The sequence below is a fragment of the Arachis stenosperma genome, chromosome 4, assembly GCF_014773155.1.
Source record: "Arachis stenosperma cultivar V10309 chromosome 4, arast.V10309.gnm1.PFL2, whole genome shotgun sequence".
In the NCBI taxonomy this organism is placed as follows: domain Eukaryota; kingdom Viridiplantae; phylum Streptophyta; class Magnoliopsida; order Fabales; family Fabaceae; genus Arachis; species Arachis stenosperma.
Window position 1 is genome coordinate 96,346,245 of NC_080380.1, and position 15,141 is coordinate 96,361,385.

At 30.1% G+C, this 15,141-nt stretch overlaps 1 protein-coding gene and 3 non-coding genes across 4 annotated transcripts; 1 reads left to right on the forward strand and 3 right to left on the reverse strand.

Moving 5' to 3' along the window:
• Nucleotides 1–6,715: 6,715 nt before the first annotated feature.
• Nucleotides 6,716–8,247, forward strand: LOC130973459 (L-type lectin-domain containing receptor kinase VIII.2-like). The gene has a single exon (XM_057897997.1). The coding sequence runs from the start codon at nucleotides 6,886–6,888 to the stop codon at nucleotides 7,939–7,941; it is 1,056 nt and encodes a 351-aa protein (XP_057753980.1). The 5' UTR covers nucleotides 6,716–6,885; the 3' UTR covers nucleotides 7,942–8,247.
• A 2,297-nt stretch (nucleotides 8,248–10,544) lies between these two features.
• Nucleotides 10,545–10,651, reverse strand: LOC130978477 (small nucleolar RNA snoR109). Its single transcript, XR_009086118.1, has one exon. It is a non-coding gene; the product is annotated as a small nucleolar RNA snoR109 (small nucleolar RNA).
• A 649-nt stretch (nucleotides 10,652–11,300) lies between these two features.
• LOC130978483 (small nucleolar RNA snoR27) lies at nucleotides 11,301–11,390 on the reverse strand. The gene has a single exon (XR_009086123.1). It is a non-coding gene; the product is annotated as a small nucleolar RNA snoR27 (small nucleolar RNA).
• Nucleotides 11,391–11,475: 85 nt separating this feature from the next.
• On the reverse strand, nucleotides 11,476–11,568 carry LOC130978481 (small nucleolar RNA snoR26). Its single transcript, XR_009086122.1, has one exon. It is a non-coding gene; the product is annotated as a small nucleolar RNA snoR26 (small nucleolar RNA).
• Nucleotides 11,569–15,141: the final 3,573 nt, after the last annotated feature.

Sequence of the window (15,141 nt, forward strand, 5' to 3'; positions counted from 1 at the left end):
CCTCAATTTCAGCCAGAAATTACCTGAAATCACAGAAAAACACACAAACTCATAGTAAGTCCAGAAATGTGAATTTAACATAAAAACTAATGAAAACATCCCTAAAAGTAGCTTGAACTTACTAAAAACTACCTAAAAACAATGCCAAAAAGCGTATAAATTATCCCCTCATCAATAACTATTAAATTAAAGAGTCCCGCTAGGGAGCCAACAATGTATTTGTACAATGGCTACAATGGGCTGAGGTGTTAGGTCCAATATGAATTAAACATGAGGATTAACTCTTTTTACCCTAATTAACTTAAATGCCTGCTCAGTTTTATTTTAATCCTTATTTTCTAATTTTTCCCAATTCCCCTATTTTGAACGGAAGCCACGGTACCATCCAAAATCCCCCATTGTCGCAGCTGAACATCCCATCCCCAGCCACTGCATGAACTGCAAACTGCGTCTCTACTGCACAGGACTTCACGGGCCAACCTCCCTCGCAATTGTCCTCCTTTTATTGCAGCAATTGCTTCGCACTGTGATAGCCGCGCATCCCCATCCAAGTTGCCGCCTGACACGGGGTCTCCATCGCGCGCCACCACCCTCGCTTGAAGCAACCCGTGAGCAACGTCGCGGCTGAACATCCGGCGTGACCTGCATCACTCACTGTCAATTGCGCTCGCTATTCTGCGTCAGCCAGCCTGGGTCCTCCTCCTTTGTGACCATTGGATGGTCGACGCTCTCCTTGGACAGTTATTTTCCATCGACAAGCACCTATTTCCTTAATTGGTTATTTTTTTTGCAGGGATTTTGTATTTTATTTTTTTTGAGAAGAATTGCAAAAGCTTGGTACAAATATTTCTATTTTTATTTTCCCTCGTTGTATGGAATATTGTTGATATCTAGTTGATACTATGTAGATGGTTACTTTAGCAAGTTATTGAACGGTTGTTTTCCATCAACAAGCACCTATTTTCTTAACTGGTTATTTTTTTTGCAGGGCTTTAGTTTTTTATTTTCTTTTTTCTGTTTAGCAATTTATCTTACTATTTGAGTACTACTGTATTTATATTGTATTTATATTGCTGAGTTGTTGGATTTATCACAGTCAAAACCTCGCTGCATGATTATTGTGTTGAAAACTTGGTTCAAATATGTCTGTTTATTTCTATCTCGCTGTGTGACTATTGTTGATATCTAGTTGACATTTTATAGATGGTTACTTTAACATGTTATTAGATGGTTGTTTTCCATCGACAAGCACATATTTCCCTAACTGGTTATTTTTTTTGTAGGGGTTTTGTTTTTTATGTTCTTTCTGTTTAGCAATTAATATTAGTATTTGAGTACTATTGTATATTCCCTGAGTGAGTTGAACATTTGGTGTGTTTTAATTGTACTTATTTAAATCCAATCCAATCAAATAAACATCCACTTAAAAATTAAAATAATTATCCGCATACCTAGTAAAATGAACATCCGATATATTTTAATTTAAAAATATGATTCGAAAATGACCATTTCACTAGTGATCAACGATCATGTACTCCAGTTAGCCAGCAATAGCAAGATAACTATTTTGTGACAAAAGTAACTTATTCTTTTTGTTTAATGCATTTTATTATTCTATTATTTCTTTGGGTTCTAAAGGGTAAAAATTAATTACTTAACCCTTCATTTTCTCATTATCGTTACCTTTCGAGCATTAATGGCACGAATATATTATACTTTAAAAGGGGTTATAACCATCTGAATGATGCAAATGCATGAACCACATATATAGATGCAGGTTAATTTAGAAAAATATTAAAATCAAAGGTGAGTTCAGTCTTATTTAATCTTTGTTACAATTTAATTTACAACATTAAATTTGTTAACCTATTACTAGAAATAGTGGTGTAAATTATGTTAGTTATAGTTTAAAATATTATTTTAATATAATTTTTTATTATTTTAAAAATTTTTTGCAATAATTAATTTTAATAAATAAAAAATACTCATATATTTTATATTTAATTATTTAAGAATAAAAGATTTTGTTGTCGTTTAAAGTATTGTGTATTAAAATATTGTCATTTAAAGCATTTATTTATGTACTAAGATATTCTATATTTATTAGAGTCCATCAATGCTCTTGTTTTATATTAGCCTTTGATTTTCTTCTAATAAAATCTAATGGTCTATATAAGTGTGGCTCATTCAATAAGCACATAATGGTTGAGCTCGTTTTAGACATACCCATATATTTATAGTGTATATTTTTTGCATTTATTTAAAAACTCTTTATCAATAATTATATAATTGTCGCTAAAAAAGTACAAAATGATTAATGTCTAATATTAATAAATATATTTGCAATTGCTTTTATTATTACTAAAAATAAAATAAATAATCGTTAAAAGTAATTTTTCTAACCTTGAAAGCTTAAATAACTAAACATTCTTAAGATATGAAGTTTATATTTTAATAAATTTGTTTTAAATGTACAATAATAGCCTATTTTGTTTTCTTAATATAATATTTTCCTATACAAACTTAAATATGAAAGAGAAGTTTCATTCGATTCAGTACTCATTTTAAATGCTGAAAAGGTACCATACATAACATACATCCTCACATATATCATGTGAAACTATTTAAAACCACTTGTCTAAAAACATCATCAATTCACCCAAAGCACCATTCCCATGTGTTTATAGTCTCAGAAAACTGAAATACCATCAAACGTAATACTTGATTAATTAAACATTAGCGCATACTACAAACAGAATAAAGAGAACAAAAACGTTGAATATCGCAAATTTATTGTACAAGAACTATAAGACGTTATGTGTCCTTGGTCCTTGCTGTACATCTTTTTTTTTTCCCTTAGGTATGTCTAAAATGAGCTCAACACTTATGTGCTTATTAAATGTGCCATATTATATAGACCATTAGATTTGTTTAGATTAAAATCAAAGGTTAATATAAAAGAAGAGCATTGATGAGCTCTAATAAATACAGAATATCATAGTACATAAATAAATACTTTAAATGATAATACTTTAATACAAAATACTTTAAATGACAACAGAATCTTTTATTCTTAAATAATTAAATATAAAATATATAAATACAAAATATCTAAATATTTTTTATTTATTAAAATTAATTATTATACAATTTTTTATAATATTAAAAAATTATATTAAAACAATATTTTAAATTATAACATAAAAATATAAAATAATTAAAATTTTATTTATATTATTCGACAAATAATTAGATTATTATAATAAAAATTTATTACTAACTATTTTATTAAAGATATTATTATATAATAATTTTTTATAAAATATTTTTAAAATATAATTTATTTAAAATATTATATATATATATATATATATATATATATATATATATATATATATATATATACGTAGATTATATAATCATATATATATACGTAAATTATATTTATAACACGTAAATGTATATATATAAAAAATATTTACTCTTATCAGTATATAGGAATTAAATTCGTATCAAATAAATAAATTATTATAGAAAAAAAATAAATATGATGAAATAATTTTTTAAAGATTTCTTTTATTTCATTTTTCTTCAGCACACTATCCAAATCAAACTCTCACAGTGAAATATGTTGAAAAAAATTAAACAGGATTTAAAGATCAATTAAACTGGCATTATTCGATATAAAAGTATCTAAAATGTGTTAAATAAAATTAATAGTCTAATAAGTAATAACTAACTAATTACTATTAACTTATACATAATAAAATATAATTTATTTAAAATATTATATATAATACATGATATATATATACACAGTAGATTATATAATCCTATATATACGTGAATTATATTTTAAAAATATTTTTTAAAAAATTATATTATATAATAATATTTTTAATAAAAAAAATTAATTAATAAATTTTAAATATAATAATTTAATTATTTATCAAATAAAATAAAATAAAATTTTAATTATTTTATATTTTTATGTTACAATTTAAAATATTATTTTAATATAATTTTTTAATATTATAACAAAATTTGTATAATAATTAATTTTAATAAATAAAAAATATTTAGATATTTTGTATTTATATATTTTATATTTTATTATTTAAGAATACAAGATTCTGTTGCCATTTAAAGTATTATGTATTAAAGTATTATCATTTAAAGCATTTATTTATGTACTATGATATTCTCCATTTATTAGAGTCCATCAATACTCTTCTTTTATATTAGCCTTTAATTTTAATCTAATAAAATCTAATAGTCTATATAAATGTGGCACATTCAATAAGCACATAAGTGTTGAGCTCATTTTAGACATACCCGAACTGAATTTGACAAAATGTATCATTTCTATAAGTGGTCAATTCGTGATTATCATCATTTTTTTTTCTTTTTGGGATAACATTTAGATGGTTATTTAGAAATGTTAATTAATACTCAAATTTGTTCGCCAATGATATAACTAATTCGTTCTTAAATTTGATTCTAAAAAATTTGTAAATCATATTAATCTTTGAAATATAATTATAAGTCAAATCACTTATTTCGTCAGATAAATTATGACATGTCACATGATGATTCAGTAGAACTAAATAAAAAAATAAAGAACTACTAATAAAATGTACAACTCAATATAAAGTTTCATTATTTGTTGAGCTACAATTTTCCTATGATAATCGAATATAGTATGAAAGTGCTTTAACTAGAACACTTGATATCTAACACTTTGAATAACATCAAATGAAAAAAAATTGATATTCCACCTTTCTGATGTGCTTAATTCATAAGCTCATGTTCACTAGAATAAAATTTATAAGCTCGCTCAAAGATTGCAACTACTAAATATGCATTATAAGAGGATCATTGCATTCAAAAAATACACAACTACAGTTGTATCTGATAGTTGCATTCGAATAAACAACAGATGTTTGCTAGCAATTTGAGTGTGTGAGAAACGAAATATGATCACATTTTTGGAGATCTGATATTTATAAGGATGTCTTTTTTTTCCATAACTAATACTTAAGGTTGCGAAGTAATGATAGACTACACGTATTTCGCTACCTTAGTTACAAAGTAGGATATACTCAATTTCTAATGTATTTTGCTGACTTGTTAGCGAAATATTATCGATTTTGAATTGAGCCTATTTTGCAATTTTTATTACAAAATTGGAGTAATTTATTTTAGTGCATTTTGCATACTAGCCCAATTACCCTCACAATATAATACATATATAAAACTGAAAATGTTTCCTACTTTATCCAAGTTAACAAATAATTTTTTATTTAAATAAAAAAACTTCAACCAAATTGGTCTAAAAATTTAGACAAAGAAATAAATCATGATTGAATAAAAAATGTAATAATTATATTACTCCAACTAAATTGAAGCTTTAGCTTAATATAAATAAACAATCGATTTAGTAAAGTTTTTTTTTTTTGAAAGTAGTCCATCAAAGCTAGTTTTTGAAATATAATTTTTTTATAAATTTTAATATTTATGTTTCGTAAATCAAACAAAAATGACTTGCTATAAATATATAAATAACGATTATGTTTGATAAAATAATTTTTAAATTATAAATAAAAAGACCATAATTGATATAAATATAAGGATAAATTTAGATATTTATTAATACATTATACATGAAATTATATTAAAATTTTTTATTTTGATAAATACAAACTAACTTTAAAAAAGACATTTTTAAATATTTCAAAAAGTACTTTTAAATTTTAAAAACTTCAAATAAAAGCACATTTTTTTTTATTTTTCAAATACAAAATAAATTGATTATATTTTTGAAAACCACGCATACTTCTTCAAAACATTTAACCAAATCAATTCTAACTTCAGGTCTCATTAAAAAGAAGGAAAAATTATATGTTACAATAAAATATTTAATGATAAAGCATGTTTAATTATTTTTTTTTTAAATTATGTGTATAACTGACTTTCACTAACAATATTGGGTATGCATTTTAAATTTGTTACATGGAAATATAATGCACTAGTAATAATAATAATAATAATAATAATAATAATAATAATAATAATTTGTCAAGTTCTAATTAAAATATTTTATTTTCATGTCTTTCCAATAATAATTTTTATAAATTATATATAATATTTTAGGAAAAATTCATGCACTAAACTTTTTCTTATATTCTCATTGTATATATTAGAAATAGAAATAGATATCTTTATATAGCATTTTGTTAGTTATTTATTCTTGATTGTATAGAATACATAATTTCTTAACATTATAAGTAAAAGTAACTGCTTATGAATAATTGTAGGGTGTAGTGAACATTGACAAGGAAAGGGTGGAAAAGGCAACAAATTGCAAAGAAGAAAACAAAAGATATATGATAATAATAAAATAAAAATATTTATTATATTCCACTGTTCAGCAACCACAGAGGGAAAGTGTGGTGAAGCACGAAGTTGCAGAAAAAAGCAGTTTAAAAATTTTCTTGTTTGTTCACGGTATTATTAAAGATTAATTTATCGTAAATCATAGCTCTATCTAAAATTTTATTATTAATTAATAAATTACTACATGTCTTATTATTTATTTAAATAGATAAGTGAGATAACACTTGATGAACCAAATTGGTTAACGCAAATTGATTTACTATTTCAGTTAAAAACCTTTTATTTAATTTTCACAAACCTCCAAACCCCACAACTTGAACTTCTCCCAATAATATTCTTTACTTTCTCTTCTCTTCTTCACTCCACAAACCCTAGAAAGTAGAAACAGAAAAGGAAAAGAAAAATTCACCTTTTTTTATGCAAATGGGATTAACTCACCAACACTAGAGAGCCACACACTGCAAGATTCAGCTCAAACCCATTTCAATTATGGCCTCATTTTCCACTTCCCACTGCATCATTGCCTTCACATTCCTCAACTTGTTCCTCAAAATCCAAGCTTTGAACCCAGTTCCATCTTTTTCGTTCACAGACTTGGGAAAAGATCCAATTTTCAAGCAAAGTGTAGCACTTTATGGTAATGCAAGGGTTGTCAATGGCGAGTCTGAGGTTATGCTCTCTGGGTCTGGCAAAGTGATGAGAAAGAACCCCATCAAGCTTGTTGATGCTGCATCAAAGGGTTTGGTCTCATTTTCAACCTACTTTGCTTTTTCAATTTCCTTCAATGAGGGTGGGGATGGCTTGGCTTTTGTTATGGTTCCAAGTGGTTCTGAAGGTGAGTTTTTTGGTAATAACTCATCAGGGTTCTCTCTTGGATTGAAAGGAAAAAGCGGATTTGATGTTGTTGGTATTGAGTTTAGTATTGCAAATAGGGGTTCTGCTAGTTTTAATGTGGCCATTAAGGTTGGTGATTCAGTTCCTGCTAAAAAAAGCAATGTTTCTTCTGTTGTAAGAAGTGGTGAAAAAATGCATGCTTGGATTGATTATGTTGCAAGTTATAGGAGATTAGAAGTTAGATTGAATCAATTTGGTCATTCAAGGCCATATGATCCAATTATATGGCATTCAATTGATTTCCCAAGTGTTTGGGAGTCCAAAGAAATGTTTGTGGGATTTAGTCCAGTGAAAAAGCATGATAATATTAATAGCTCTCAAGCATGCTTTCTCTATTCGTGGAGCTTTGTTTTGAGGATTTTCCCGCATTGGATGCACTCTGAGCCGGTTGATCCGAAGGTCCTTGCTACCAAGGAAACTGAGGCTCCAGTGGTGAAACCAAAGAGTGACTGCCTTTTGAGAATTCTTGCTGCTATGATATTCGGTGCCGGATGTGGAGCTTTGACAGCATTTGTTGTGCTTTATGTGTGGACCATCTTCGGCAATAGACGTCCGGTGATGCCGGAGGAGTATGTTATGCAGCCAATGGATTTCGAGTACAAGAAAGTCGACGTTGTTGTAGATAAACCCATCAAAGGTGCTAAGGAGTAGATCTGCAGGAGGGAGCTAATTGTGCCATTCACTGTTGTGTTGTAAATCAATGTTGCTTGTATTCAGGTTTTGTTTTGTTGTAATCTTCTGGTAAAGAACTGGTTAGTTTACTTTTTCCTACGTTATTGTCTTTTGTTAAGATAATTGAGATCCAGATCCAACTCTGCATCCAATATTACATAGCTTACCCCTTTTTTGTTTATCAATATATTGTGTAATGTTGCTGATAGAGATTTATTATATATATGGTTATCACTAATAACCACAATCAATCTACTTATTCAATGTTGATTGGCCCATAGTACATTAGTACCAATGTGGATTTATATTTATTTGCTTAGGGATGCAAATATAAGAAAATTATGATACATGGATGAGTGGCTTCTACACAACACTATCTCCTTTGATTTGTTGAATCCTTTATGTTGATGTTATGTTGTTTTCCATTTACTAACACAGAGTAAATTAACTCGAGCATTGGTTGCCATAAAAAGGTGCAACTTTGAATGGAGTATTGATGTTAAGCATGGTCTGATCTGAAATTGTATTTTTTATCTTCGCCCCTGAAAACTTGAGATATTCCTATTTAGATAGTCTTGTCTGTAACTTGATTTCTGGTTTCTGAAATATCGTAGCCTTTCTGTACTCTTTCCATCTCCAATCTTAGTAATGCAACTGTCTTCTGAGAGTACCAGAATTTCGATTTGTTTGTGCACTTCATAGTGCCTGTTGCTAACATCTAGCACACTTGAAATTTTGTTTTTTTTTTTGGTTTATGAGACGCATGAAAAATCAAACATTTTAGTTGCTTATCTTTTTGTTTTAGTAAATTCCTTTAAAGCTTCCTGCAAACCATTTACTCTGTATACTTGCTTGCCGAAGAGAATTTGAATCTGCTTGACTGCTTGTGATAAACCTTTTTTGGATATAAGTTTTATATCTTCCAAAAGTAAGTAAACTTGTTTCCCTCAAGGTGGGGGTTAAGTACTACAATCGATAGTTAGTTTTATATTATCTGGTTTGGTTACTTACTATAGTTTTTTATTTGAATGCAATTGTAGGAATATTTTTAGTTGGCTGCTTCCTTTTGGCATGTTTTTATCACATTGACTAATTACAGAACACAGTAACCTAACCTTGTCCTGAACCTTACACAGTTTAAATTATGGGTACTGAAATAGTTCAAATGGCTGCATCTAGGACAAACTTGGATTAGTTAAATAGTAAGCAATACCACTTTCCAGTGCTTTCAAGTTGAGTAGTAGGAAATAGGAATGATAATTATATATAAAAAAAAAACAAGAAAGTGTTAGGAGAGGTGAAGTGACAACAATTTAACGGCCTATCTTTGATACTAAGTAGTAAGCACACTTGCATAGTTTATTTATGTTTTGACTTGAGTTTTGAAGTTAGTTTCTTGTTCCTCGGTCAGCTTCGGTCGTAGCACATCATCACATGGGTTTGGTATTTTCTTACCAAGTTGTGGCTTTATCATAATTCATAAATGTGTGTACTATATGTTCTGCCTTTATCAATTAATATGTTAATCATGTGGCATTGCTGGCTATGCTCGTCGAGAAGGTGGTGGCTAAGCGATTTTGATGACTTCATATGCCATTTTTAGCTCATCTATTCATTGCTTTTACAGAGAATTTATTCATTGACAGCAAATTACGGATTGAACCAAATTGGTTATTAGTTTACAGAAACATTCAACTGTCTAACAAACCATGCCTTCATAATGAAATAATAGATAAATAGACCTTGGGTTGGTCGAATAATCAATTTACTCTTCCACTTTATTAGACCTTGGCCTATCAAGCGGCCTATCAAGCTGAACAATGCCATGGGAAACCCAAAAAAAATTCCCCACAAAAATTAAGTGATCAGCATTTCTCCGTTGTATTTACATTGCATTTGAAATAATACTAGCCAACATAGAACACCCAACAAATGCATTGAACCCTGACCTCAACACCAGATCCGTCCAAACATATTTTTCATTTCAAACAAAAACAATTAAAAAAAAATCAAATTTACATCAATTACAATTGTATTTAGTTGACAAATATCAAAAGCTTTGTCTAAGATTCAATCGTTTTCTCAAAACAAAAATCAGAGAAAACAAGAATCAAATCTTGCATCGCATCAAATTAAAATAAATAGGAATTCATTTTCTTGAATCAAAATAAAGCAGAGCAATTTTAATAATTACTACATTTTAGAGTTAAAAGTCGGGTATAACATAACATTATCAACAATATTTAGAGAAACGAATGGGACTCTTAATTTTGGGAGGCATTATCACTCTAAGGCTACAAAAAGAAGACTAACCATTATCATCCTGTTCAATTGATCATCAGCAAACACCAACCACGTTTTCTTTATTTATTTCTCATAAACTATATTTTCTAATTAATTTATGAATAACAGATGTAACAACTCTTTTTATAAGACTTTACTAATAACTGAAATCTACAAAGCAAAAATATGTAAATACTAGCAGGGCTGGAATTGAGGTGAAGTGCACGTAACCGAGCCTGGTAGTCGTAGAGGTAACTTAAAAAACTACCTGAACCACCCCATAGCCATCCCTATGGAATGAGTGTGAGAAGCTCGGTAAGCAGATTTGTCGACGAGACCCAAAAATGGATCTAACAACAACCGGCCAGTAAACTTCCCTAACCGAATTTCAATTTGGCTACAGCCGGTATGGCACATTCAAGATGAAGAGTACTGAAAATTCACCCTTCCCTTGGTACATGTAGCCTATATGCATTTTTGAACAAAACTGAAATTAGATAAACTCATTGATATTAAAGAATGCAAATTATGTTCTAGAAAGTATCGTTGTAATTTTTTTTTTTTGTCATTCTAGACAATATTTAACCTTAGTTGGCACGGATGGCAGCACCTTAAAGAATCACTCAATTGTAGTAAGTCATATTACAGTTATCTTCAGTTCCTTGGAAAAGAATTGCAAATACATTACACAGTTTCTAACTGCCACTGTTGATCTCATATCTTAATCCAAATATATCAAACACTAAAGACAATGAGGACATAATACAAATACAGAAACTAGGAATAAAAACATAGTTCCTATCAGTATCCGTTTGAGGCCTAAAGAATAACAGTTCTATCAGCGAAATAGATTCAAATCAAAGATATAAAATAGAGGTTCGAAAATTAAATTAAAATCTAAAAAATCAGAGTATCACACACAAACATGTCACTTGACATAACTTTCACTACTAATCATCAAACATTCAAACATCCATTTACCAAAGCATTTATGGCAACGATTTTTAACAGCGAAAGGTAGCTACGTGATTAGGAATGAACAGGGGTAAATAATCGATGGATCTCAGCAAGTTATGTTATCTTCAATTCCTGTAGGAAGTTTCAGATAGATAACGCAGTTTAAAAAATAACATCACCGATCCAGAAAATCCAACTACCCAATTCCTTTAGCGAATAAATCACAATGATAAATTTTTCCGATAATGAAAATGAGATATTGATTTATAAACAGAGCACCTCAGAGAAATAATTCCCCATAAGCTTCTTCACGGGTAATCAAAGTGCAAGGATAACAATTTTGAATTTGCTCATCACTGATGCTCGTATATAAAACTAAGAATCAGAAGTAAACATAAACAGTAAAACTTTGAGGATAGCTTAAATCTGAAACAGGGAAATATAGACTTGGATCTCATTCTTCGAATTCCGAATGAATGCTATGCGCATCGGTGCTTATGAGGTATAAGATGTTGGTTTAACAGTTAAAATATTGGGTTTAGGGTTTTCTGAAAATTTATAGAACTCTGGGAACCCTAGAGGGTGTTTGGTCCAGCTGATATTGTATTCCTCTCCAGAATTCCCAAACGAATGAACGATTCGTGTTTTTTTTTTCTTTTTTTGTTATTTTATTTTTCTTTTCGATCGGGCAAAGGTATAGGGGAAAAAAAATTTTACATATGATTTATTGGGAGGTAAAATCACAAAAATGAGAATCGTTAGTTTTTTTAAGAATCTGTAAATAAATAGAACTTGACTCTGAATTGTAAATTTTAGTTTAAAAAATAAATTTACAGACCACAAATTATTATTTTTAATTTTTAATTTTTGAATAGTGAATTCATGCTTGACAAATTATCTTTTTTATTTTTTAAATTTTAAAATATACAATATATCATGATTTTCATATTTCAATAGATAATAATATATTTTTTTTAGGAAAAACTACCAAAAGTACCCATGAAGTTTACAGACGCTGACAAAAGTACTCATAAACTAAGGAAATTAACGATGTACCCATGGAAGATGAGTTCCGTATGACAAAAGTATCCAAACCCTAATTTTTTGTTGATTTTTTTAATAAAATTCCCAAACTATCCCCACCCTCAATCTCAACTCACTTTTTTAATCTTCCATAACTCAACATGCACCTTTAAAACTTGCCATGGAGTTCAAAACTACTCCTACAACAGATGAAATGAACCTTTTATGGTGGAAATTTTGGATAATAATGCAACAGAGAATTGCAGTGTCGAGATTAACAAAAGAATCAATCAATACGGATGAAGAATCAGAGAAAGAATCATAAAGGAATAGTTTTTAATCATTTCATTTGTTTTTTCCTTTTTTTCTTAATTTGAGAGTTTTCTTTGTGTGAAGGGATTGGCGAAAAAAATGGAAAAGAGCTCACCATATTAAATTTATCTGCTAGGAATCGGTCGAAGTCCTCTATCACCACCACCACCACCACCACCATTGATTTTGGCCTGGTCTATTATAGGAGTAGTTTTGGACTCCATGACAAAGGTTTTAAAGGTACAAGTTAGGTTATGGAAGGTTGAAAAAGTGGGTTGAGGTTGAGAGCGAGGGTAGTTTTGGAATTTTATTAAAAATTAACAAAAAAATTAGGGTTTGGATACTTTTGTCATACGAAACCCATCTTCCATGGGTACATCATTAATTTCTTTAGTTTATGGGTACTTTTGTCAGCGTTCGTAAACTTCATGGGTACTTTTGATAGTTTTTCCTTTTTTTTAAATCACAAATCAAAACTATATGATAATTAAAAAGTATAAAGGTATATATAAGCAAGTTTTGATAATCGAACCAGTAAATAAATTAGTCACCTAACTAGTTTAATAAATTAATAATCCAACTTAGATTAAATTGTGATTGAACTAGTTTAATTAAATATAAATAAAATTATTTAAAATTTTATAATTTTTACATAATAATTTATCTATAATTTATCGTTAAAAATTTACAACTAAGTTCAAATATTAAAATTTATGACTTGTAAAAATCAAAATGAACATAAATAATAAACACAAAATATTCTATCATCAAAAGTAATAACAATAAGATTGTGTTTATTTACAAGTACATAATATAGAGACAAGAATACAGAGATCCAAAATTATGTTTGACAGATGAGACTGGATTAAGTTTTTGGTGATTAATGGGAGGTTAGTAAGGAATCAAGCAAGAATTAAGGTTGTGGTCCGAGACTTTACAAACGCTTGTACCACCAGAAAGTGTCCCCAAGGGTGAGCTTTAAGGATGGATTAGTTAATCGTTTAGAGAGGGAGGAAGCGAAAACCTTAAAAGCACCACCATCAATAGAGAAAGTGAAAGAGGCAGTTTGGGATTGTGAATCTTCTAAGACTCCAAGAAGTGATGGATACAACATGAATTTTATAAAAAGGTGTTGGAATGAGATTGGAACGGAATTCACTGCAGCTGTGATGGATTTCTTTGAGACAGCAAGATTACCAGCAGACGCTAATGTCACATGGGTAGCGTTGGCTCCGAAATTCGTTGGGGTTAAGGAGATAAAAGATCTCAGACCTATTAACATGGTTGGGTGTGTCTATAAGGTTATCTCTAAATTATTGACATGAAGAATGAGAAGTGTAATGGCAGGATTAGTTAGGGAATCACAGAGTGCCTTGTAAAGGGGAGAAAGATACATAATGGAGATTTAATATCATGTGAAACTATGCAATGGTTGAAACTGAAGAAGAAGGTATCAACGATTATTAAACTGGACTTCCAAAAAACCTATGACAGAGTTAAATGGTGCTTTATTGATACTGTACTAGAGAAGATGGGTTTCGGTAGAATATAGAGGACATGGATTAGGAAGTGTGTTACATCGGCATCTATCGCTATTTTGGTTAATGGATCACCATCGAAACCATTCAAAATGGAAAGGGGACTACGTCAAGGCGATCCATTATTGCTATTTTTGTTTGTTCTGGTGGTGGATGTGCTCAACAGGATAATCGGAGAGGCGGTTAGAAACGGTCGGATATCTCCACTCTTAGTCGGTAGGGATAATATAGAGTTATCACACTTACAATTTGTTGATGACACTATATTATTCTGTCTGCTGGAGGAGGAGACACTGAAAAACTATAAGAGACTTCTGAGGTGCTTTGAAATGATGTCTGACTTGAGCATTAACTTTGAGAAGTCTAACTATATACCAGTGAACTGCAGTCATGAGTGGGTTATCCGGATGTATCAGCTACTAGGTTGTCAAGAGGCAGCTCTACCGGTAAGGTACCTTGGCATTAGCCTAGGAGCAAATCCACGGTTGGTAAAAACTTGGAAGCCGGTTATAGATAAGGTGGAAGAGAAACTTAGCTTGTGGAAAGCAAAGGTCCTTTGTAAGGCTAGTAAGCTGGTACTCATTAAGTCGGTAATTAACAACCTACCTATTTATTACCTGAGTTTGTACAAGATGCCCAAAGCGGTTGCTCAAAGAATTATCTCCTTGCAGAGGAGGTTTTTTTGGGGGAAGGATGATGGTCGACCTGGTATAACCCTTGTGAAGTGGGAGATGATCCAAGTACCAAAGAAGCTAGGAGGGTTGAGGTGGGTGATGCGGTAGTCCGTACTATGGCTTTACTGTTTAAATGATGGTGGTGGTTCTCTAAGGAGGACTGTCCTCTATGGAAGAAGATTGTATGCTCTTGCAATAGTTTGAACCCAAATCACTTGTTGTCAACTCAGACATTACCGAAGAGCGGGGGGATCCGTGGAGAGACATATATCAAGTGCAAATAAAGGAGCAACATGTCAGGCAGAAGAAGATTGATGGCCTTGCTATGGTAGTAGGAGATGGTAGATCCACCAGATTTTGGGAGGATACATGGCTCCAAGTGGAAAAGCTGA